Genomic DNA, 25,239 nt, shown 5'->3' on the forward strand with positions numbered 1-25,239 from the left:
GCTGCCCCCTAGAGGTTGCCATACCATACTCCTAGTGCTGCCCCCTAGAGGGTGTCCCTACTATACTCCTAGTGCTGCCCCCTAGAGGTTGTCCCTACCATACTCCTAGTGCTGCCCCCTAGAGGGTGTCCCTACTATACTCCTAGTGCTGCCCCCTAGAGGTTGCCATACCATACTCCTAGTGCTGCCCCCTAGAGGGTGTCCCTACTATACTCCTAGTGCTGCCCCCTAGAGGTTGTCCCTACCATACTCCTAGTGCTGCCCCCTAGAGGGTGTCCCTACCATATTCCTAGTGCTGCCCCCTAGAGGGTGTCCCTACCATACTCCTAGTGCTGCCCCCTAGAGGTTGTCCCTACCATACTCCTAGTGCTGCCCCCTAGAGGTTGTCCCTACCATACTCCTAGTGCTGCCCCCTAGAGGGTGTCCAATCCTAGTGCTTGCCCCTAGAGGGTTGTCCATACCATAGAGGAGCCCCTACCATACTAGTGCTGCCCCCTAGAGGGTGTCCCTACCATACTACTAGTGCTGCCCCCTAGAGGTTGTCCCTACCATACTCCTAGTGCTGCCCCCTAGAGCGTTGTCCCTACCATACTCCTAGTGCTGCCCCCTAGAGGGTGTCCCTACCATACTCCTAGTGCTGCCCCCTAGAAGGTGTCCCCTACCATACTCCTAGTGCTGCCCCCTAGAGGGTGTCCCTACCATACTCCTAGTGCTGCCCCCTAGAGGGTGTCCCTACCATATTCCTAGTGCTGCCCCCTAGAAGGTGTCCCTACCATACTCCTAGCGCTGCCCCCTAGAGGTTGTCCCTACCATACTCCTAGTGCTGCCCCCTAGAGGGTGTCCCTACCATACTCCTAGTGCTGCCCCCTAGAGGGTGTCCCTACCATACTCCTAGTGCTGCCCCCTAGAGGGTGTCCCTACCATACTCCTAGTGCTGCCCCCTAGAGGGTGTCCCTACCATACTCCTAGTGCTGCCCCCTAGAGGGTGTCCCTACCATACTCCTAGTGCTGCCCCCTAGAGGGTGTCCCTACCATACTCCTAGTGCTGCCCCCTAGAGGGTGTCCCTACCATACTCCTAGTGCTGCCCCCTAGAGCGTGTCCCTACCATACTCCTAGTGCTGCCCCCTAGAGGTGTCCCTACCATACTCCTAGTGCTGCCCCCTAGAGGAAGCCCCTACCATACTAGTGCTGCCCCCTAGAGGTTGTCCCTACCATACTCCTAGTGCTGCCCCCTAGAGGAAGCCCCTACCATACTAGTGCTGCCCCCTAGAGGTTGTCCCTACCATACTACTAGTGCTGCCCCCTAGAGGTTATCCCTACCATACTACTAGTGCTGCCCCCTAGAGTCCACAGCGCAGTACACTGGCTTGCTGTGTTAACAACATGCTTGTTAGATGCTTACTGGAGCGGTAAGTCTAGTAAACACTTGGAAGAGGAACTGTCAACCTCCATCGCTTGTATTTCACCAAACTTAACATGTTGACGCATCAATCCAGTTCCTTCATCTCGACCAAAATTCAAGCAAACTGGTATCCATGGCAACAAATTTTTTTTAACCTCGGAAACAGTTATCTTGTTGGTTCACATATTCAGTGTCCAAAATATATCGATGGAAAGTGAAATGAAATACAAATGATGGAAAGGGGTCGATCTAACCCCCATAACGGTCAATAAACTGACCGATTGACCAAATTGTTCCTCCTCCAAGCTAACGGTCTTTGTTACTATCATATGATTACAACATTGTTTAATACGGTTCTCATCAGAAAAAAAACTTTCTTGATTAAAATAATGAAATCGTTATCCATAACAAAAGTTCATATAGTAGTATTGCAGAATAATTAGCTGTTGTTTTTGATGAATGATTTTTTCATTGAAATAAATCAAGATTTTATGAAATTCAAACATAAAATGAAGGGAAAAAAATCTGTTTAAACAAACAATATGACCTACATTGTTCTCCTGGGAGACGGGAACTGGCTGACCTCATCAATTTCTCAGGTGGGATGTGATACTGCGACGCCACTAGTTTCGGGATAGCCTCGGTGTCCTCCAGAAAGATCTGCATTCTAATGAAGGGTTCTCTCCCCTTCTGTGTGAGCATATGCCAAGGCTTCGGCCGTGCGAGGAGATCGCTTACTGAACCCTGCGATAGACCGAGAACACTCTCCCCAAACAGGCGTTGACTGATCGAATACTGACTTAGCGTTTCCTTCACCTGTTTAACTAACTCTTCCGTACCGATGTTTCCGTACTTGTCAAACTGTTCTTGTGTGATAGGTGGCAGCACTGCCCTAAGGGGTTTATTAGAAGACACTCCAACATGGGGTCGTGACATTACAGAGTTGGCAATGCTTTGCATGCGCTGTAGTGGCGATATACACTCCGCCGGGGCGTACGATCCAAAACGTGGTTTTTCAAAACCGTTTTCGTGACCATTCATCTTGGGTCTTACTAAGAAAAAGGCACTTCCAGCATGATGAACGGGGTCAGAGGGCGACTTGTCGGAGCTGCCAGAGGTCGGTGTTGTTGGAGCCGAGTTACTATGTTTACTCAGGTCGATGGGGCCGTTAGACTGGAATCCATTAAAATGTGATCCCATATCATCCGAGGTACTATCTGGCGGCTCTGTCTTTACTGTTGGGTTCTCCGGCGAACTGTGAGAGCGGCGTATCTCGCCTGGTTCTTGATCCTCCTTCTGGGCATTGACGGCAAGGCGTGCGAGTTCCTGTTGGTACATTGAGCTGGCGGCGAGGTTACCGGCACTCTCCGCAGCCTTGGCCAGCTTGAGGAGTTCCTGTCTATAGATGCGTTCAACCATTTCTTTGGAGGACACAGAATTTTCCACGTTATCTCGATGTCGCTCTCCATCAATGCTGTATTTTCGTGAGTGTGACGTGTGATGCGCATGATTGGATGAAGATACAGAGTTCGGACTGCGTAGCGCCACCTGGTGGTCAGAAACTTGTGCAAGTCGTGTCATCTCCTGCTGGTAAATACTGCTGGCCATGGCCGACGCCACCTGGTGCTGAAAAACAAATACGCAGGATAACGGAGGGGCAAATCACACAGTACTTACTATAGAACGGTGCTGGATCCTAAAACTTTAAAGAGCAGTCAAGACGTTAATGGTAAACTTGGAATTGTCTGTAGTCTATAATTCTTTTTTATTTAAATCGATAAATATACAAATTTCTCTGACACTGAACTGTAACTTTGTTAACAAACAGTCATTGATGCTTAGTCAGAAGTAACTTCGTTCCAATCTTCTTATTTATCTAGGAAATGTGTTCTCTATTTTCATTTCAGACTCTCTAAACATTTTCATTGACCTACAATTATTACCTAGTTACCTATATACCTATAATACACATACAATGAAATGCTATCTCTTACAGTACAGGTCGCATTGCGGTCATTTTTGAAAAATCTTAAATCTTCAAATATCTTCATCACATGACCTACACAATCATCTTTACAGTAACCTTGAACTTTATTGTCCGAGTTTGGCCTACTTTATTTTAGTAACATTATATGACCTTGACCTACCTTTTCTAACTTTGTTCTAAATCATTTAACTGACCTACCTTGTTCAACTCTTATCTACATTATCTGACTGACCTATATTGCCTGGCATTGACCTACTTAATTTGACCTTGACCTGTATTATATGTTTGACCTACATTGTCTTTTGTCTGTGTTATCCAAGTATGCATCACCTAAATTATCTGGTTGACCTTCATCTTCTATGTGACCTATATTTATGCAACACGGCCTACATTCTGTGACCTACTGACCTACTTCACCTTAACATGACCCACATCACTCTAGTTGCCTGCCTTTACCTGTTCCATGGCCTTTTTCATGTGCATAGCTTTTTGAGCGTCATTAAGGATTTGAGCAATGCGTTCCTCGGTGTGCGAGTCATCGTGCTGTACGCTAGGCACGAGGTGCTGCGAGCCTGTGAACAGCGCAGGGAGTAGAGAGTTAAACATTGATGATGATATCCCGTCACTGCCACTTGTTACCGCGGTTACTGCCGCTGTTGCTGCCTTGTTTGCTGCAATATAAATCATCGTCATGGTAACAAGGCACATAAGTTGATTTGTTACCCATCACCATGGCACCATGTGACCTTGAAGTCTTACAAGTGACCTCTAGAGGTATCATGTGACCTTAAAATGTCAAATGAAACCTCTAAATGCCACAGGTGACTCAAAAATGTCACAAACTGGTTAAATTTTTTTCGGAGAGGCAGCATACAGCGGGCAGTAAACACGGCAGTAGAGCAGAAAATACAGTTAAAATCAGGCCACACTAAACTCATTCCTTGTTTTGTTTGATGTCAACATATTTTCTCTTCAGAAAATTAAACGGTATTGCGTCTTAGTTCTGGAACCAAAGAATTTTTTTCTTTTTTTTTGACAGGAGGAAAAGTGGGGAAAGAAATGAAACTAGTGTGGCCTTGCATACAAAATTTAAATTCAACATTAACAAAGAATGTCCTTCCCTGTAAATTCTTCAGGGCAAAAAGTAAAACTTCCTAAATCTTAGTCAACTTGTTTTTGAAGACTCAAAAGATTCTAATTTTATCACAAAGATACAAGAATTATAAACAAAACAAGTTTTTAGAGTAATGTTTTAAGAATTTTTTTCTTGGTGGAAAAAAATCAAGACAAATTTCATTTTAGGAAGTTGATCTTTAAGCAAACTGAGATGCAGAAAGAGTATTTTAGGCAGGTGATAATAATTCTAAATTTTATTTGCCAAAAACAGCAAAAAGATTTTTTCAAAAACTGAAAAACTAATGAAAGGTGTATTATTTTATCTTTGAAAAATCCAATTTGCCAGATTTTCTTATGAAAAAGAGGAATTTTTCATTTCAGGAATGGTTCTGCTCATTGTTCAAGGACGATGAAGTGATACCCCTGTAAATAAGGGTCTCCATTCAGAAACATGCAGAAAAGAAATAAACTCACTTTTCTTTGGTGAAATAGCCTTGAGGCTTAGAATGTTTCGGTCGTCCGTCGCCCACTGATACATCTTTCGGTAGGACTCTCTTCCCTTCTCCGTCAGTTTGTCCCAAGATTTGGGTTTGGACAGCAGTTCACTGACCGTGCCCTGTGAAAGCCCTAACACATGTTTAGCGAACAGGCGCTGGCCAATATTGTGTATACTCAATAGTTCACGGATTGTCTTTGCTACAAGGGAGGTGTCAAGACCCTGTGAATTATTAGGCTCCGATTTCACTACACCTCCCATCCCTACATAGTTTGATATTAAAGGTCCGTTTCCAAAAGGGAAGAATTGTGGCGATGGCGGAGGAATTTGTGACACGTCCGAACTAGGAATGCTGGGTACTCGTTCAAATGTTCGTTTTGGTGAGGATTTTTCTGACTCTGCCCCGCCGCCACTAGAGGGCGTGGAGGGGGTTGAAATCCGGGACACATCCTGTTGCGGCTGAGACTGCTCCCGTTGTTGTTCCTTCTGCTGCTGGTACGTTGCTGCAATTTCTTCGCCCAACATTGACGCGAATGCTTCGGCATTTTCGGAGAGAGCGGGGGTCGAATCGCCTGTAAGGAAGGTGAGAGATGTACATGAAAGCACTGTCAGGTAGCCTTGTTAGAAGGGAGAGTACAAATATACACCATGCAGTCAGCCAGCATACTGCATTATTGCAGTTATTTGGGGGCAATTATTGTTGTTGTTTTTTTGTTTGTTTCTGTTGTTGCCAAAACTTTGAACCACTGTGGATTTTTATCTTTTTGGGTTGTTCCCGAATTGATCAAATGCCTTTCATGACACTCAACACCTTTCTTAGTAAGGCAAGGGAATCCTGGGGGCCCAAGCAGGGGCCACGCCAGTGAGACGCGGGGAGGGTTGCCTCTCGTTACACCTCTACTGAGGCCCAAGAGAGGGACAGAGCTGTGGGATATGCTCCTCCGTTGAGCCCAAAGAAAAGAAATTCTCTGGTGTTCAAGGGAGGAGCATTCCATTTAAGCTTGAGAAATACATCATGCATTATACTCCTTTGAGACCAAAGAATATGGAACATTCCAAGGAGCCTCAGAAGGATGGATCATTCCATTGTAGTCCAAGAGGTAACTCCTACCAAGACCAAACAGAAGGAATCTCCATGAGGCCCCAGAGAGGGAATATTTAATGAGGCTCCGAAAAGGAACTTTTATTTCAGTCCAAAAGAGGAATCTCTATTTAGGCTCAAGTGAGAGAAAGCCTGGAATAAGTCCTGAAGGAGGGATGGAATAAGGAACGAGTAAGGGAGAGGTGCTTATTAGGTGTTCTAAACACAACAAAATGTTAGTAGACCACTTCAAAAATGGCTTCATTAGTGGAAATTGGTGAGTGAAAAAAGTGTAGTAATTATCTCCAATCTATATACATTTTAATCAAAGAACACACATGCCAGTTATACAGATTTTCCCTTAATTATTTCGTTTGCTCTTTCTACAAACATGTTAAAAGTAATGTGAAGGAAAAAGAAAAACCATATCTTGGTTCCAAACCAGTTATTAGCACGAACTACACATTTGCCATTTTACACTAAAACTGGAAACCACACATTGGTTCAGGTTTTCTGTTAATTTAAATTTCGAAGAAAAACCTCTGTCAACTTGAATGTCGAGATATTTGTTATTCATTTTTCTTTCTCTTGGTTAGAATCTCAGGACTATTGAAACCTGCCCTTCGCTGCTATTTTACAAGAAATTTGATATTTAACATTTCAATTAACAGCCTTATTTTTACTGTTTTTGCTCTCTTAAAACTTGGCAAAAAAAAAAGAAAAAAAAAGAATGGCAACTCGCTGCATTTTTACAAGAAATTAAATATTTTAACCTTTCAATCAACATCTGTTACTTACTGGGTTTTTTTTAGCCCTTAATTAAGTGTAAGTACTCAAATCTTGACAAAAGAATTTTCTCGAGTGACTATTTTTAAAAAATCTCGCATTCGGAATAAAATTGAATCTTTCTGCCGAAATGTTTTTTTTAATTTTTAACCAATGGCAAATGTGCAGTGTGTGGTCCCACATCTAATAAAGGGAGATAACCAACCTGACACCTCGCTCTTGGCTAACTTGACTGTAGTGTTCTCCGACTGGAGGCTCTTGTTTTTCTCCAGAAGCAGCATCTCCAAGGACTTGGATTTGCCCTCCTCTCCGGATTCCTCGGTCGGTTGTGAAAACTCAATGGATTTGAGCACACTGAAAGTTAGGAAGTACAGTATAATAGCCATTTACTCTATCAAATGTCAATTTTACAGTTTAGCAAAATCATCTTTTATGCCAGTGAATGATATTTCCATCTGAAATAAGTGATGAACGATCAGCATGACATACCTTCAGATTTTGACTAGATACATGAAAGGGTTATTCCAATAACATATCTACCTGACCCCAGGACTCCACAATAAATCACTTCTATACATGGTTGGATAACCTTCCTATTACTTTTATGTAATTTATTAGATAAATTCTATAGGTGGTACCCCTTAACCAAACCTTGAGTCCTGGGGATTGGTAGATGTTTTACTGGAATTGTTTTTCTTTAAAAATATGATATGAGAAAATACAACTTTTAAACATTTTCAGGGCATCCACTGGATCCACTTAGCAAAATGTTTTGACTCTTCAAACTGAGATTTTGCTCTTAAGATTGAAGGAACATGTCTTTTTGACATTTTTGTCTTTATGTCTTGACCCTTCATATTTTTGAGAAATTATTGCTAAAGGTCAAGGGTCAACTGGATGCCCCGATTATCTCATTGTCTCTGTCAAGTGATTAATGGAGTATTAACTGACACAAGTCTAGTGATAAAGGGAGATAATTCTAACATGAAAAAACATCCTGGCAACAGATCGAGATTGTCTATGTTTTCTTACCTTCAGACATCGGCTGGTAACAACTAACCACAGCGATGTAAGTATTATTTTTGGATTCATCCAATAGATACAATAAATAAAGAATAAATAAATCGTTTGTATTTACTTCTAAGATAAATATAAAGATTTGTGGTATGTTTTTTTGTAAAAGGAACAGGTACATAGAGTTAAATGCGGTATTTCTCATTCAGTAGATGGAGCATGCTTCTTTGGCTCAGGGGGCAGAGTGGGGATAATTAGGCCACAATTTATGGGAGTAAGAGACTTAACTGGTTTCTTTATTTTATGAAAGATATCTCAGGTTCTAATATGTATATGTATTGTGCCCAGTTATCATAAAAACAGGTGTCATAGTTAAACAAATTTGGCCATGTTTTGTCCAGTTTGATGAAGACGGAGGAACTTGATGGCTCGATCCAGGTACAAGTGTGAGCATATCAAAGTTTAAGGAATAGAGTTAGCAGGAAAAGGGTAAGTAATTAAGGCTAGTGGGAACAAGGTAAGAATAAGGATGATGGGAATAGATCTAGAGTAAGGAATAAAGACAAATTCTTGTTTACTGTGCATAAAGCATCTGGCTGGATGAGAATAAGGTATAAACAGAAATAAGGTTAGTGGGAATAGGGTAATGAATAAGGATAGTGGGAATAGGGTAAGGAATAAAGGTAGTTGAAATAGGGTAAAAGAAAAAGGGTAGCAGGAATAGGGTACAGAATAACGATAGTGGGAATAGGGTAAGGAATAAGGTTAGTAGGAATAGGGTAAAGAATAAGGTTAGTAGGAATAGGGTAAAGAATAAGGTTAGTAGGAATAGGGTAAAGAATAAGGGTAATGGGAAAAGATTAAGGAATTTAGAAATTGTGTTCAGTGTGCAGAATAATACATACACTAGTTCGCGTTTGACCTCCTCATAGTCCCCCTGTGACCTCATCTTCTCCTCCAACACCCTGAACGCCTCATTTTTTAGAGTCAGTTCCTCCTCTAGCTTGGACACCTATAACCACAAATGTTTTGAAATAAATATGTTTGCAATTTTAAAAAATTATTATGTAATTTTTACTCCTTTTATTCAGAAGATTTTTTTCTTTATAAATTTGGAAGCCAGATCCATGTGTGACACGTGTGTTTTGTCACCCACACGCTGTCACACTGTTATATATCATGGTGCGATGCCGACAAGTAATACATTTAAGAGTTGGACTGCCGCCATTTTGACAAGTCAGTACATACCATAACCAGACAGAACCTTCAAAACACTCTCTGATCGAAGCCCCTAATTTCATTTGAGAGATGATTTCAGAGATTGCATTTTTTACAGCCATTTTAGTTGTAGAGCAGTATAGGCCTAAGGGATCGTCACCTGACTCTGTTAGAGCTTGGACGACCGTGTCACCCAGCGATAACCAAGTCTATCCCTCGCTCTAGCTACATACAACATCTTTACATAATACAACAGTACCAGAATAATGGCTCTGATAATGTTCTCAGCTGATCATGACTTTAAAAGACGTGAAATACTCCCTATTTTTGGAGCCAGTATGTGGACTATAAACCTGTGTTACAAATATATATCTGAAGTCACTCTCAGAAAAGCAGACAAGAAATGATTGCTAAGTGTTAGCTACCAAAATATTGAGCACAATGAACATGGCTGATAGAAACAGATTAATAATTAAAAAAAGAAAAAAATATCCGCTATTTCCTTATCAGAGTATTGATTTCTGCAATGTACTGTTGATACCAGATTGAAGATTTATTATTTTTTTCAGTAAATTTTTTTTCTTAAGTGAACATTGTAGTTTAAAATTCAATAAATTTGACATGATTCAGGATTTATAGATAATGCAAAAGAAAATAAAAATCAATTAAAAATAATCCTCGTAATCTATGGCGTTGAGCAGATATTATTGATTCTCCGAATCGACTGATGCATTGGCACGGCAACAGCTGTCAATAATTGATTGCCATTCATCACATTGCCATGGTAACCGCTCACTTGCCAACAAAGCCTGCATCAGAAATCAATGAAGTTTTCAATAGGGAGTCGTTTGTTCGACAGGACTCGAGAATCAATACTGGATAACATTGATTCTCCGTCCCCACCGGATCAACTTACATTACAAATACAATAAAACATTTTATCAGGGGAAATTCTCCGTGCCTGATTAAAAACAGAATGGATACCAGGTTTACGTATCGGAAGGACCGTCACCAAACCTGCTCCTCTGCCGTCAGCCTTGGTAGTATTATGTAATGATGGTTACAATGTCTTAACCTAGACTCAACCTGACGTTCCTTCATTTACACAAATATCCGCTAAAATTTTTATCTTTAGAACATAACCGTCTACAACATATGACTTCTTTCATTGCAAGGTGGCTATAGCCAGCAAGAATGTACAGGAGTCATGCCGTGTCATGCTACCACGTCTAGATATGACCTTTATTGTTATATAGTGTGGAACGACATATGACGTCATGACCTGATGTAAGAAGTAAAATATTGAAAAAAAATAAACATCTGTAGTAAGCATCATCTGAATGAAACATCTGAAGTAAACATCTGAAGTAAACATTTTTTGAACAAAATATCTGAACAAAACATCCGAACGAAACATCTGAATGAAACATCTTTGTATACATCTGAAGTATAGATCTAAAGTAAACATCTGAACAAAATATTTGACTGAAACATCTAGTATACAACTGAAGAAAACATCGAAGGCAAACATCTGAATATCTATAGCAAACATCATCTAAAATAAACATCTGAAGTAAACATCATCTAAATCAAACATCTGAATTAAACATCTGAATTAAACATCATCTAAATTAAACATCTGAAGTAAACATCATCTAAATTAAACATCTGAATTAAACATCTGAAGTAAACATCATCTAAATTAAACATCTGAATTAAACATCTGAAGTAACATCATCTGAATTAAACATCTGAATTAAACATTACCCGAATTAAACATCTGAAGTAAACATCTGAATTAAACATCTGAAGTAAACATTACCTGAATTAAACATCTGAAGTTAACCTATTTTTGAAACTTAATCTGATTAACTTGTCCTCCGTAGTCCTAACACTACACGGAAGTGATGAATTATATGCTAGTCTGACAGATAATGAGCGTAAAAAATTTACACGTTTCCATTAGGTTTGTCACATAGAAAATGCCAGTCAGCATTGTTCTATACTGAAGAAGCTTTGTGCTACAGTCGAAGTATTCATACTGATATTTCAAGCTAAAGGCTTAGAATACAGATTCCAGTCCATTGTATAGCTTTTGTTGCTGCTAATTCTGATAATTTTAAATTCTTAATCCATTATTGTCACTGTGTAAGCAACAGTTGTAAGTGCTCAGAGATAAAAGTAAAAAAAAAGAATTCCATGTTTTAATCCTAGAAAGTCTTCAAATATTGATTTCCTTTCAGAATTCATACAATCTTGTAAAGCAGTAACAGTGAAGATGAACATTTCTTATAATGATCATTTGAATTCTACAAAATAATCAGTAAAATTTCATATGATAATTAAATTTGATATGTTAAATCATTTAAATTTTACACAATAATAATTAAATTTTACACAAAGTCAGTCAATTTTTACACAAAACTTATTTTGTCAGGAGTTATTTCCCTTATGCTTAATAATTATCTCCCCTTGTCATGAATCCTGTTATTGATATATTTACTGATGATGGGGACTTATTGAATTTTCATTCGGAACTCTTTAGGAGAGAAGGTGGGTATCATATATCCTTAATTGATGCCTTAAGTGACAAGCGAAATGTGTGATATGCATCGTCTTCCTTAATGGACAAATGTACGCTAGGTTTTCTCTGGCAGTGATGGATACATGAGAGTGCTGACATCACGAGGTTTTTGGCTTTTCATCGTGTGTTCCATTGCACAGTGAGTGACAGCTCGAAAATTTCATTTCTTCAATACTTGTCTTTAAGTCTATAACTGAGACCTGTACTACAATGTGTCAAAAAATCATACATTTTAAATGAGAATGTAATTAGTGAAGTTATATCCCTATGACCACTAGTTGTTTGAATCCACCGCCTCAACAGCAATCTTCCTCCCAAAACCTTAGAAAATATACATACCAAACCCCTTCATACTAAACACTGGTCAAGTGGTCATTGCATTGTACCATAACAAACTAAGAACATTTGGTAATACCTCTAAAGTATCTGAGAATGTTTGATGAGATCAGAGGTAGGATTTGTTTGTTTGCTGGGTTTAACATCCTGTGAACAGCCAGGGTCATTTTGAGGCGGGGTCACCTTGTAGTAGTTGGTGACTACCTCACTGAACCACATACAGAATGCCTGTCACATGCTATCCAGAGTTATAAGGGTAAAGTGTCTTGCCCAAAGACACAACCACGACAGCACAGACCGGCCCGTTTCAGACACAACCATCACTGATAATGAGTGTCGAACCACACACCTCTGATCTTTATCTTAGATTACATGGAAGGTGCTCTAACCTACTGAGCTATCGCGGCCCCCTTCAGAGTTACAAAATTACTCAAAGGGAAAAACAACTTCATATGACTTGTATCAATGTATCTGTAACGAGAATAACCAACTGATTGTTCTTGTAAAGGATTAACACCAGATTGGTCGAGGACTTCCTCATTTCCAAAAAAGTCACATGACTCTAGACTGCTTACCTCATTGGTTGAGGACTGTTAATTTTGTCACATGACTGAAATCAGCCAATAGCCACAGAAATTGAAAAGTAACCCCCTCCTATTGTTCAGGAAGTCCACACAAATGGTCACATGACAGCAGTCTGCTCACCTGATTGGCCAAGGACTCTCCCAATTGATAGTTACCAGACTCCATTTTGCTAACCTGATGGCCAAGGGCTTTCCAAATTTACAGTCACATGACTACAGTCTGCTTACCTGATTGGCCGAGGACTCCCTCAGTTTGTTGAGAGATGCCTGTAGTCGTTGGACATCATCCACTAGCTGAGCAATCTGTAATAAATAAAATAGTATTATCCTTCAATGACCTGATTTAACCTCTGACCTGGCTTCTGTGACCTTTCACCTCACTCTGACCTAGCTTGTTGACCTTTGATTTAACCTCTGACCTTGCTTGGTTGACCTCTGATTTAACCTCTGACCTGGCTTCTGTGACCTTTCACCTCACTCTGACCTAGCTTGTTTGACCTTTGATTTAACCTCTGACCTTGCTTGGTTGACCTCTGACCTAACTTCTATGACCTTTGATTCTACCTTTGACCTTGCTTAGATGACCTCTGATCTAATCTTTGTCCCAAAAAAGACCTGAAAATGATTTCTTTCTCTTCTGAGTCCATGTGTCAATGAGATGGTCTACTGATGGTTTACAGAAAAGTAGGGAATGTCTATTGATAAATAAGTGTTGTTTCTGAACACAAACCTCCTTCTCCTTGGCGGCGAGTTCCACCTCGAGACTTGAGCGCTGAAGGATGTCCATTGCCTGTTCTACATTGGGCGAGGCCACGCTCTCGGCCGCACCCGTCTGGTCACGCGCCACCGCTTTTGTGAGTTGTTGCTGTAGTTGCTCTACCTGTCGTTCTGTTGCTGCTGCTCTCTACAAAACAACAGAGAGCAACACTTCAGTGCATTGTTAGTGAAGTATAAACGTCATTCAGCAAGACTTCAATCACAAAACATCAGGAAGACAACACTAAAATCCACATCTCTCGTTGTCTGTTTCCAGATAACACTTTATGAGGGGGTCATATTGTGTGCAATGAAAGACTTCCCTAGCCAAGTATCAAACTCCACAGAACCAATCAATACATTATTGATCAGGCAGAGCCAGCCACAATCAATGGTTAATCAATAACATATCATAAAGCATATATATATGTACATATCAGCATCTGGCCCAAACTATGTACACTGTATTTCATCATTATCTGGCCCCAACCATGTATAATGTATTTCATCATTATCTGGCCCCAACCATGTATAATGTATCTCATCACCATCTGACCCCGGCCACATCTAAAGGTTATCAAGACCTTAAAAGGTGGCCCTGACAATGTACAACACATCTATGTGATCTAGACTTTAAACAGGTGGCCCTGACTATGTATATCACATCTAAGGTTATAAAGACCTTAACAGCCCTGACCATGTACATCACATCTAAGGTTATCACGACCTCAACAGCAGGCCCTGACCATGTATATCACATCTAAGGTTATCACGACCTTAAAAAATGGCCCTGACCATGTATATCACATCTAAGGTTATCACGACCTTAAAAAATGGCCCTGACCATGTATATCACATCACGACCTCAACAGCAGGCCCTGACATTTGTTCAAAATTTACAGAACATTTTATTAAGTGTTGCTACCTTACAAATTTCATGTATGGTTTATCATCTCACATCATTTAAATATTCCTATTAATATTAATCTAATATCAATTAATGTCATTTACCTGACTTAAGGATACATGCTATCAGAAATTTCATACTTGTGATATACATTAGAGTTATCTCCCTTCCAGTGTTTTTAAAATTATGATTTCATAAATAGTTCAGATTTTTCCAAGTATTCCATTTTTTCTTCAAACTAGTGAGAAGCTATCACCACAGCTCAACAGCTACCATACACATTTATAAGTAATTGGTTTGAAATGACGGTACAATATATCTACCTCGTTGGCACGCTCCAGGTCCGCCATCACCATTTCCATTTCATCTGACCTGAAAAAACAAATATGTAAATTAGTCTACAATTTTACCATAAAAATATTTGATATTGTTATTTGTACCATAGACCAATACTGCTCTGAAAACGTATAGTTCTAAAATGATGAAGCTGCAAAAATGTCATAACCAGGGACAAAGCTGGCAAATAATACTGCTAGGAATGGCTAAGGTGATTATCACCTATGATGTTTGTGAATTTTTCAGTTTTCTACTCATGTAAAATGATGAATCTTTAGCAACACTATAATTCAAAATTTTTTAAAAACATTCTGAAACATCAAAATTTAGAACTTAATTGGCATATAAAGCTCAGAACAGTTTGGTTTGTTTGGTTTGTTTTTGTTTAACATCCTATTAACAGCCAGGGTCATTTAAGGACGTGCCAGGTTTTGGAGGTGGAGGAAAGCCGGAGTACTCGGAAAAAAACCACCGGCTTACGGTCAGCACCTGGCAACTGCTACATGCAGGTTTCGAACTCGCAACCCAGTGGTGGAGGGCTAGTGATAAAGTGTCGGGACACCTGAACCACTCGGCCATCGGGGCTCAGAACAGCAAAGGTGATTAAATAATAATAATTTGAGGTAAACATTTTTTTTTTAAATTTCAGGTTATGAAAAGCTGCAACTGCTGCTGACATTGACTGATGTCTCCTCGGGCTACATTGTTCAAAGACGTCATTTTCATGTAAATCTCAAAAAAAAAAAAAAGTATTTTCATTTGAAAAAAAAATAACAAACTTCAGTTAATTTTTTTTTTAAAAAACATTAATTGGCATTAACTGGTACAATTATTGACAGAAAGATCAAGAAAACAAATACCTGTCTTTTATCAATTATCAAAGTGAAAAGATGCCAATTATTTCATAATTATTGATATCAAAATAATTGATCATCAATATTGGATAGAAATTTCAATTGTATCCCTAATTACGGAAATAAACAACAAACAAGAATATGGTTATAATAATGAAATATAATTAAGTTAATCAGTACATTTTATCCCATATAAGCCCAGGAAGGCCAATACAAAACTTTTCCTCCAAATAGGATGAGGAAAGAGTCTTCATAAGCATTTAAATGCGTTACAATAGGCATGGTTGGGCTTATTCCCAGATATGGGCTTATTACCAGAGATGGGCTTATTGCTAGACATGGACTTATTCCCAGAGATGGGCTTATTCCCAGATATGGGCTTATTGCTAGACATGGACTTATTCCCAAATACTGGTTTATTACCAGTTGAAAAGGAAAAGAAACAGTATCTAATTACAACAGACAATTTGTTTTAGTGAAATGCCACTTCTTATAAATCCTAACAAATTCATTCAATATGAAATTACACATTAATGCTAAAAAGGTAAAGGTCAGAGGGCAAAGGTCGGAGAGAGGTCAGGCAGGACATCTACAATATTCCTCCTTGTGTTCCACCTTATGTGACACTAATCTATCTGTTGACATTAATGAATTTATTATTCAAATCGGGCTGAACACTGATTCACCAGAACAGAATGGGCAATAATTAATTAGTTTACCTACATATAAACATGTATAACACCCTTTGAATATTTTTTCTGGCAGAAATTGCCATATTTTTCTCTGTTTGATTAAGTGAGAAAAAGACCTTCAGACAGTTATGGACTTTTCATGAGGTGTTAACTCCGATACATGCATTATCATAAAACCTGATATTGACCGATCCAAGAGTAAAGCTGGGATACAAATTAATTAAACCTGATCAAATACACCAATGAAAGCGATGAAACAATACTGATATGCTGTACTTAAGACATACAGATGACCAACTGTACAATCAAACTGACCGTTAGATGACCACCATCCAAGAAATGTTTGCGGAGTAAAGCAGTGAAAATGTTCAAACTAGCTTCTCTGATCAAATTCGTTTTGCAATGATTTAAACATTTATTTATTTTCGAAGTATAAAAAATTCAGAATGAACAAAACTGAAGATAACATGTAAGCGATCCTGCAGCTTAACATTTGAGTAGTTAATCCTTTGGTTTGACAAAATGACCACCAGAGGCATTACGCACTGACCGTTAGGAGCCGGCAACGTTTTACTGGTGTGTGACGATATTGACGTTTATACGTGATATATCTATAAATCAGTTATGCAAATGAGCTTTCTCCGCACCTGCACGAGATATGACTGTGGGGCTGACAGGCTGGCCTAATTAATCTTACTGTACCCTTCAGCAGCGAAGATATTACTCACTTCGTTAATACCTAAACTCTCAGATACACTAAAATATACACACCGATATAGGTTGATTAATATTACGTTCTGACCGACACAAGACAAAATTAATTACATAACAAGGATGGCAAAAAAAAGTCCTTGAATAAATCTGTGAAGTGATTTTATCATTCTTGGAATATAAATATGGTATATTTATATAATTCCATACATATTTATTTCTGCTACATTTAAATTCCACACCTGTGTCAGAAGTGTCATCAATATATATATATATATATATGCCTACAAAACTCACCTGGTTTTCTTGAAATTTTAGATATATGCCTACAAATCTCACCTGGTTTTCTTGAAATTTTAAATTGCCCCCAATTTCTTGAATCAAATAGAAGTGAAATCCTGAACATAAATTCTAAAACTTCCGAAATACTTTTTAACCTCTAATGAAATATGATTACATGAAACCTTATCCTGAAAGTCATTACGAAAATTGAAAACATTTACCAAATTGATCAACATAACTTTTTTATATCTATAATTACGGGTGGAGAGACATTAGGCTTTTTACTTAAAATTCTAAATAATGCTCCCCCCCCCCCCCCCCCTCTCTGCCAAAAAAAAGGTTGTTTTTATTAAGCAATTTAACAAGTAGAAAAATATATATGAAACTGTGTGAAAGTCATCTTAAAGTGGTTTACATCCTAAAATGTTTGGTTTTTATTTTCGGAAAATGTATATTCAACATAAATATACAAAACAATTTATACTTAGCCACCACTAAAATATATTTTTCTTACTCACGACTCTGGTCTCAGATAAACAAGATTCGATAAGCAGAACTTCCCAATAAAAATTCCGAGCCAAAGAAAAGACGCTGTTGGACAATTTAGTTGCATTTTATTCAATTTGTATAACGACTTAACATTGCTAATGAGATCTGCTTTCCCACCATAAAGCGTTGTTAAAGAAAATAAAAGATCACACGATGTTTTTTCCGAGTCGGGGCTCCATTATGTATATCAATGATGCATCAGCTGAATAAACGACACACGGGCACATTAACGTAATCAAAACTTTGAGCGGGAGGATCAATGTCGGAGGAAAACGGGATAAAAACATAAGTGTGTTTACGATTACCGATCGAGCCTAATTGATTACTCATACATGATTAGTGCATTGATTAGCGGGTGCTTCGACCCCCAGTTTCTCTCTCCCCCTCCCATCGTACACTCGGCCAAAGATCACTCCACTGATGACTTTGTACTGGGTCTTCCTGGCGTTTGACGCCAATGATTTATAGTAATATAATTTGAATTTTTAGCCACCTATCAAGAACTGTGCTCTTTAATCATTTCCACATGTTGGCTGTGAGGAGGGGGAGGGGAGCAGAGGACACACTTCTGCTAGTCCTGGGGGCTTTAAACCGGGTAACAGTAAAAACGCTCAAACAGCCATACTACCATTTCCCTAGAGGGACGGCCCCACTCTTAGGACTGGTCAGGAAAGTGGAGTATAGTAGGTTCAAAGGGCAAAAAGGAAAGGAAGGGGGTTATGTGGGCAAAGGAAGGAGGGCATGTGGGCAAAGGAAGGAGGGCTGAGGTTAGAGATCAAAGGCCAAAAGTAATATTATATAGAAATTAACAATGAGAAAAAATCAAATATTTTTTTACCGAAATTGAAACTCCAGTGTCTTATGTATATTACAACATCCAGTAAAAACTGAAGTCTCCCAGGGTGAAACTTAAAATAGAAATTCCTCAAGTAATTATTATACTGAAATAACCATTTCAAGCACTAGATATTCCCATTTCAGTTTATATAGATATAGATATGTGCATTGTAAATATTAATATAGAACAATAATAAGTAAAATGCTTTGTTAAAACTATGAAGTTCTGCCTCCCTCAGGAAATGACTCCTATTGTAATATTGATATGTACGTGATAAGCTTCGTTAAATTTTCTATGAATTATCTATATGGAAATACATAGGTGTAACGATACCTATCTCCCTTCCATGGCATCGATACACACAATACTGACCAAAGAATTTAATTTTTATGTACTACTTAATTTCAGTAAAACTTTTTTTTCTCAAAAATCCTAACTTTTTTGTTTATATATTGTTAATGACCAATATTCAATCATCTATGCTTGATTCAATAATTGTGTTTAAACTGTTGACCAATAACAGATTTGATTACTCAATAATTATATGTAGATTTCAGTCCAACTCAGCTATAGTATCTGTTAACACTGTACAGGACAGCTTACAAGATTTCATAAAAATCAGATAATTTTGTGAAGAAGTGAAAACAGATCAGTGTTTGGTATAGCTTAGGGCACCCATATCTTGAGATACTCAGCATGACATGAAATGTTATTAAAACCATCATACCACTGCGATTTATCTTGAAAACTAGAATCCAAGATCTCTCGTGAAACAATTAATTCTGGCTGATAAAAATCTCCCAGACAACATAATTGTCATTTTAATTACCATTTGATTTCCTTAAAAAGGTAAAACTCTGAAGGATTGGTCATAATACATACTAAATTATTTTCCTGGACTGGATCCTGGTTTTTGTATTATTTCAGAGTAGTATGTCAGGCAAAAGTAAACGATCAGTCCAGATAAATAGAACTGAATAATATTTGCAGTATAGCATTTAGCAGGCCAAAGTAAGCGAGTTCTGAAATGAAATTACACAAGTATTCTAGGCAGATTTCATTCTCCTTAAAAGAAAAGACTGCTTAACATGAAAAGGTTTGGTAAAATTAAGCATGTGGTCGAACTTGATAGGAAATATATGCCACACGGAAAAAAATATCCAGGAAAGGCAGTGTGCATGAACTGTAACATTATATCAGGCTTAAGTAAGCAATTGGTCACAATAGACAGGTAGTCAGTTTGGACAGGATGTGGTGACGTCAAACCACACCTGGTATATAGGACCATTAGTGTATTCAGGAATTCAATAATATAATGATGTGACAGGTTTGACAATTAAACAGGGCTGCCAATTTATCACAGTTTGACCCGCCGACCTCCACGCCGCGTGTCACTATCGGCCCCATCTACTGTATAGCCAACCAGGCATAAATTATACGCAAAATACTTCATCTACTCCAATACCTGATCGTTATCATATGTGTCTCGCACAGAGTCGTTGTCTTGTCATCATTTCCTAGAAACAGGGCATATCTACGCAGATAAACAACCTTTCCAAGTTCTTCACCTGTTGTCATTTCAGTCTATTTAAATGCTTTCCCTCTGAACCTTCCTTAGTTTTCTTCAATTTTTACTTTTCTCATTAAATCCAAGTAAGCTATTTCTAAGAATTATCCTAGTTTCCATAGATCAGTAAGTTTTGTGTATCAGTTTGGCAAAACAATGAAAGAGTTAAAATCTTATTGTAAACCTTGGGTCCAATTTTTAATCCATAGTTTACATTTAATTATTTTGTTAATTTTTTAATCAAATGTATAAAATAATCTAGAATGGCACCAGAAATCTATTTTGGATACTTCAATCCAGCTCATTGGCAGAAAGTACTCCAAAAACACAATCTGAAAGTACTTTTCTACCATAATTCAAATTACTGTTTCAGTAAATCTTGTGTCATTTGAAGAAATGTTATATCAATCGAACAAGACTGAAATAGGTCAAGTTTGGTGATGTTCCTTTCCTTCAATTCTCTCGTCAATAAAATTAAATTGACATGGTAAGGTATTGGTTAACGTGACGTTTTGAAGCCCTGGGGCCTTTAAAGTTAACATCAGAATAAGTGTAGATCTATTGGTCATGTGACCGCTAAAACAGATATTTATTTGTAACGGTGAAACTGTATTACCGTAGAGTCATAAAAATTAATGTAAGCATTGTCAAAAGTTTGTTTGAAATATGCTTACTGTCACAAGGTAACGAGCTCTGAAGTAGTGCAGGATATAAAACCACAATTTAACAGCGCTAGTACCGTCACCATGGTTACTGGGTCACCGTGTGTGTTGTGTACATTAATATTTATGCAACCATTTCACAAATACAATTTTTCACCCAAAAACTGATGTCATTGCTACTGACAAGGCCCCTTATGTACATGTGTATATATGATTAGCAGGCCCATTAATCAGGGAACCTCGGGGACCTACAAGGCCCTTACTGAAATCGCAGACGATGTAATATTACAGACCTGTCCCAGGAAAACCGAACCTCTAAAAGTGACTTTTTATTTTCTTAATCTTTTTTTTTTTTTTTACAGATCAATGACAATTTGAATAATACATTTTTTCATGATCAAAACATTTTTTTTGCTAATGAAGATAAAATAATTGATAATTCAAAGAGAATTTCGCATACAATAAATTATTTTGGATAATTACTGATCATTTTTTACTCTCAAATTCTGTCACAGAAATAATCAAATAATTCTTCATTTATATACTTATTTATTTTTGTCAAAATTATGAAAACATTCAAATCTAATCACAATATCATAAAATGAAAAACTGTAGCAAAAAAATCAAACTTTTATTTGATTTCTGTAAACAGAATTTTAGCATCCAGGATGCACATACAATGTTATTCATTTTCATGCTCAGACAGGCATGAAATTTAAGAAGTAGCCACTCTAAAGATTAAAAAAAAATTATTACCCTAATATGTAACATAAATTCCTAATTAAAAAAAAAAATCTTGAATGTTGACTGGTTTTATTAAAGAAAACTGTGCGTGAAAAATATATCTGCTTTAGATTGTTAATAGTGACCGTCCAACACTTTTATGACCCAAAAAAACCCAGTAGAAATACAAAGAAAGTTATCCGATGACCGTAAATACAAAGCCAGCTATCCATGGAAAGAAAATTTGGTTAAACACAATAAATGTGCCAGAGAATTATTTTACTAATTTAGGTCTATATATAGTAACATTTATTACCGAATTTCTGTTTGTTCAACCTTTTTCTGTTTTTCAAGGTTTTTTTTCTTTTCAAGGAGCTTTAAGAGAATATTGTAATGGAGTTTTAAGTGAGTATTGTAATGAGGTGACGGACTGGTTTTAATTTAGAGTGTAGCCTGTGTGACCACGCCATATGATCGATAAGGAACGCGGCCCCAGATAAACGATTTTATCATTTTATCGCTACCTAATGGTCACTGATAAGGAAGTGGTCACTAAATGGTCAACACATTGACCAAATAGAATACTGTCATCTAAGACTCAAAATCCTTTATAACTGTCTGATATCATTCCACTGTACACTGTCATAATTCATCTGGTTTCCTGAACACCTCTGTACAAAAGTTAACCATTTCTCTAACTGAATCAGGAATTATAATCCAACTTCCGAGTTCAAGATGGCCTTAATGACTAGAATATGATAGAATAAATATCTGAAGATGGTTTTATTCAAATAAATGGATAAAATCTGTGAGCAACCTTTTTTATCTACACAGATAACTGTAGCCAGCTTTATAAAACTGCATGTCCAAAATCTGTCTTATTTAAATTAACGTGATTTTTAATACAGTCGTCTGATGTTAAGAAACAAATTCAACATGAATTCATTAAGGTATAAATTTAAACTCAATTAGAGTGAAAATTCTGCCTCAGGAATCTGTATGAGCGAGCAAATGATAAATTGATCAAGCTTCATGCAGACCTGGATTACGACAAACCTACGCAGCAGAGCGTCTGATCTACATTACACAGAGGCTTTTTCCTCACAAAGACGCTAGTGTGTGTGATTAATCTTGTCAATATACCAACAAAGCCGGAATCATTTCATTTCAAATATTTTCACATAACTGTTTTGATGATACATGCACTAAGCCTCTTAACAACTAGAAACATTGTTCATCTCTATCCTTCAATTTCTGATCAGAGTGTTATAGTTTAATAGGCTCCTGTGTTAATTTAACACCTCGCACCTGTGATATTCTGATAGAAAAAGGCGCTATAAATTGGCACATATACACTTCTTTTGTTTTACGAGATTTTCTGAAAGTGTGAGTTGTCTGAAGTCGGCTCTCTCGTCGTAGTTATAGCCGGGATATGAAATATTATGTATAAATCTGAAGGAATGTTGAATCAGAGTCGTAATTAGCCGGTAACGCCTCTCCGTTTCTCAGCGAAATTAACAAACTAATCCAATTTGGAAAACTCGAAGCCGTCTTTGAGTGAATAAAATCATCAATGAAACTAGACTCTTTTATCTATACGATATTATAATGAGATGGATAAAATGTTCGCAGTGGAAGCAATATGAGACAAGGGATCATGGAGAACCCGAGAAGTGTAAATCTTGTTTTCGCTAATGGCCTATTGGATGAAGAGCTAACAACTTTCACAGTTACTTTGCACTAAAGTTGCCAAAGAAAATTAAGGAAACTTTTCTCCCAGTTACTGAGGCTCTTTCCATGCCAGCTACAGAAATTAGGAGCGAGTGTGATCGCCACCCCCTGTGTGGGTGGAGAGTATACCATGTCCTGTGTGTTGTCATGGAAACGAAAAAAAAAAAAAGTCCAAACCTGAGGCACTCAACATTGCCCTCGACAACACAAAGATAGAGAAACAAAACACACTCACCCATCAATGTGTTATTGAACTTATTGGTTGCCAAGGAGATGCACAAAAATGGCCCCTAAATATGTTAGTCTCCAGTCATATTATGTTGCTATCAATGAACATAATACCAGTTGCCACGGAAACCTAGGTAATGGTTTCATAATCTCAGTGCAAAATAGGGAAAAAATTAAAAGGAGTATTACCCCTTTGAAATGTTTCTGACAATAATACGTAAATTCACTACAAACCACAGCTGTGGTTGCCATGGAAATGCATTAAAATTCTCCCACAATAATGCCACAAATATTAAAATGACTAAAACTTTGTAAGAAAATGTCACATTGGTAAAGGTTGTATAACTGCTGGAATGAATATGATCCATATTAAAACGATGACGACAAGCTGGTTTAATACTTATCTTTTACCTGATATAATTATACCTTGACATGGGTTGTCATGGAAGCCAAGACATAGCTAAATATTCTATAACTTGATTGGTTATAAAATTTAGAAAACGATAATTTCCAAAAAACGAATATCGCTTAAGGGTATATGCAACATTCCCCTTACCTACCTCCATTCAAAAAGCATTCCCCACTAAGACAGCATTATTCTTTACTTATATAATTTGGATCGTTGATTGTAAAAGGATTGTAAAATCCTCCTTTTTTTAGAATAAACTCTTGATATCTATATCTATCTACATTGTAAGCATGAATTTGTTTTTTTGAATTCAAGGGAGATAACTCTTACACATGTTAAATATCTAAAGACAATAAAATAATAAAAAATTACCCATGTAAGAGCTAACTTTAGGAAGGACAAAATAAAAAGGTGAAATCATTAATTATTTATTTAAAGGTCTTGTTAGCTTGTTAAAGAAGGGAACACAATTTGAACTTTAATTCTTGTCAGATTTTAAACCTATCACTCCAGAAAAATGTATAATTAATATATTAGCGGTAGGAATGACCTAGAAAATAACTATAGAGTCACCTTATTGCCCCGTGTGCTATATATATGGCGACATGTTTTATTCATGAAATCTTATTTACAGTTGCTGTTTGATAATGAGCTTTTCCAAACTCTGGAATTGATGACTAAGAAAAAAGTTGTGAACGATTCCAATAAAATATTTACATGAAAATAAATCTCTGGAGAACAAATATATATCTATTTATAGCATCTGTAGACCACCTAGGATTTCTTCTAATTAATAACATTAGGCCTTCGGTGATTGAAATATCGATCAAAGGGATCATTAAAACAAACTTAACAATATTGTACGTTCGTTGTTCATCTATTAAACTTGTGTAACTGTTCCATGTTCTATGTCTATAAGTTATCGTTTGTAATTTATTTGTGTCTTGATAAAGGGGCAGATTGCCTTGAAAATTTGACAATTTACTGTTGTTTTTACAATACCAATTACTTATATATAACAGAATAAAAAGTCTCACACAGATCTGCTGTCTCCCTAGTACTTTCACGGCCATATTGTGCCGCTCTTCAGGGGACAATGTAGCCTTGTCATACTAGGGTGACAGCAGATCTGTGCGAGACTTTTTATTCTATTATTATCTACCATCACATGGACACTTTAGCTTTAACCCCCCTCCTCCCAAAAGAATTAGCCTTGATAGGTGATGGAGGGAAAATGTCCCAAAAAAAGGCTAAATTCAATTTTGAATGGGGTGGGAGTGGGCAGCTTCCAAAATCTTTGAAAATCCAAAAATTAATCTCTGATAATTATTCAAAGTTCCAAATATTCCAAGAATGGGCCTTCATTCATGATGAAAGGGGACACTTCAA

General features: G+C 37.5%; 1 protein-coding gene across 5 annotated transcripts in view; it reads right to left on the reverse strand.

Annotated features, from left to right (window-relative positions):
• LOC117332646 (homeobox protein cut-like 1) overlaps positions 1 to 25,239 on the reverse strand; it is a 107,503-nt gene that overhangs the window by 16,199 nt on the left and 66,065 nt on the right. For 4 of the 5 annotated variants that reach the window (XM_033891631.1, XM_033891634.1, XM_033891635.1 and 1 more), the window contains 8 exons: positions 14,592 to 14,640; positions 13,336 to 13,509; positions 12,834 to 12,908; positions 8,789 to 8,895; positions 7,075 to 7,223; positions 4,981 to 5,574; positions 3,847 to 4,061; positions 1,955 to 3,029 (listed from right to left, as the gene is read on the reverse strand). In XM_033891631.1, coding sequence (XP_033747522.1) covers positions 1,955 to 3,029; positions 3,847 to 4,061; positions 4,981 to 5,574; positions 7,075 to 7,223; positions 8,789 to 8,895; positions 12,834 to 12,908; positions 13,336 to 13,509; positions 14,592 to 14,640 — 2,438 coding nt within the window. The remainder of the gene's footprint in view (positions 1 to 1,954; positions 3,030 to 3,846; positions 4,062 to 4,980; positions 5,575 to 7,074; positions 7,224 to 8,788; positions 8,896 to 12,833; positions 12,909 to 13,335; positions 13,510 to 14,591; positions 14,641 to 25,239) is intronic. The other variant, XM_033891632.1, reaches the window with a different exon arrangement.

Source organism: Pecten maximus, chromosome 8, assembly GCF_902652985.1.
Source record: "Pecten maximus chromosome 8, xPecMax1.1, whole genome shotgun sequence".
NCBI classification, from domain to species: domain Eukaryota; kingdom Metazoa; phylum Mollusca; class Bivalvia; order Pectinida; family Pectinidae; genus Pecten; species Pecten maximus.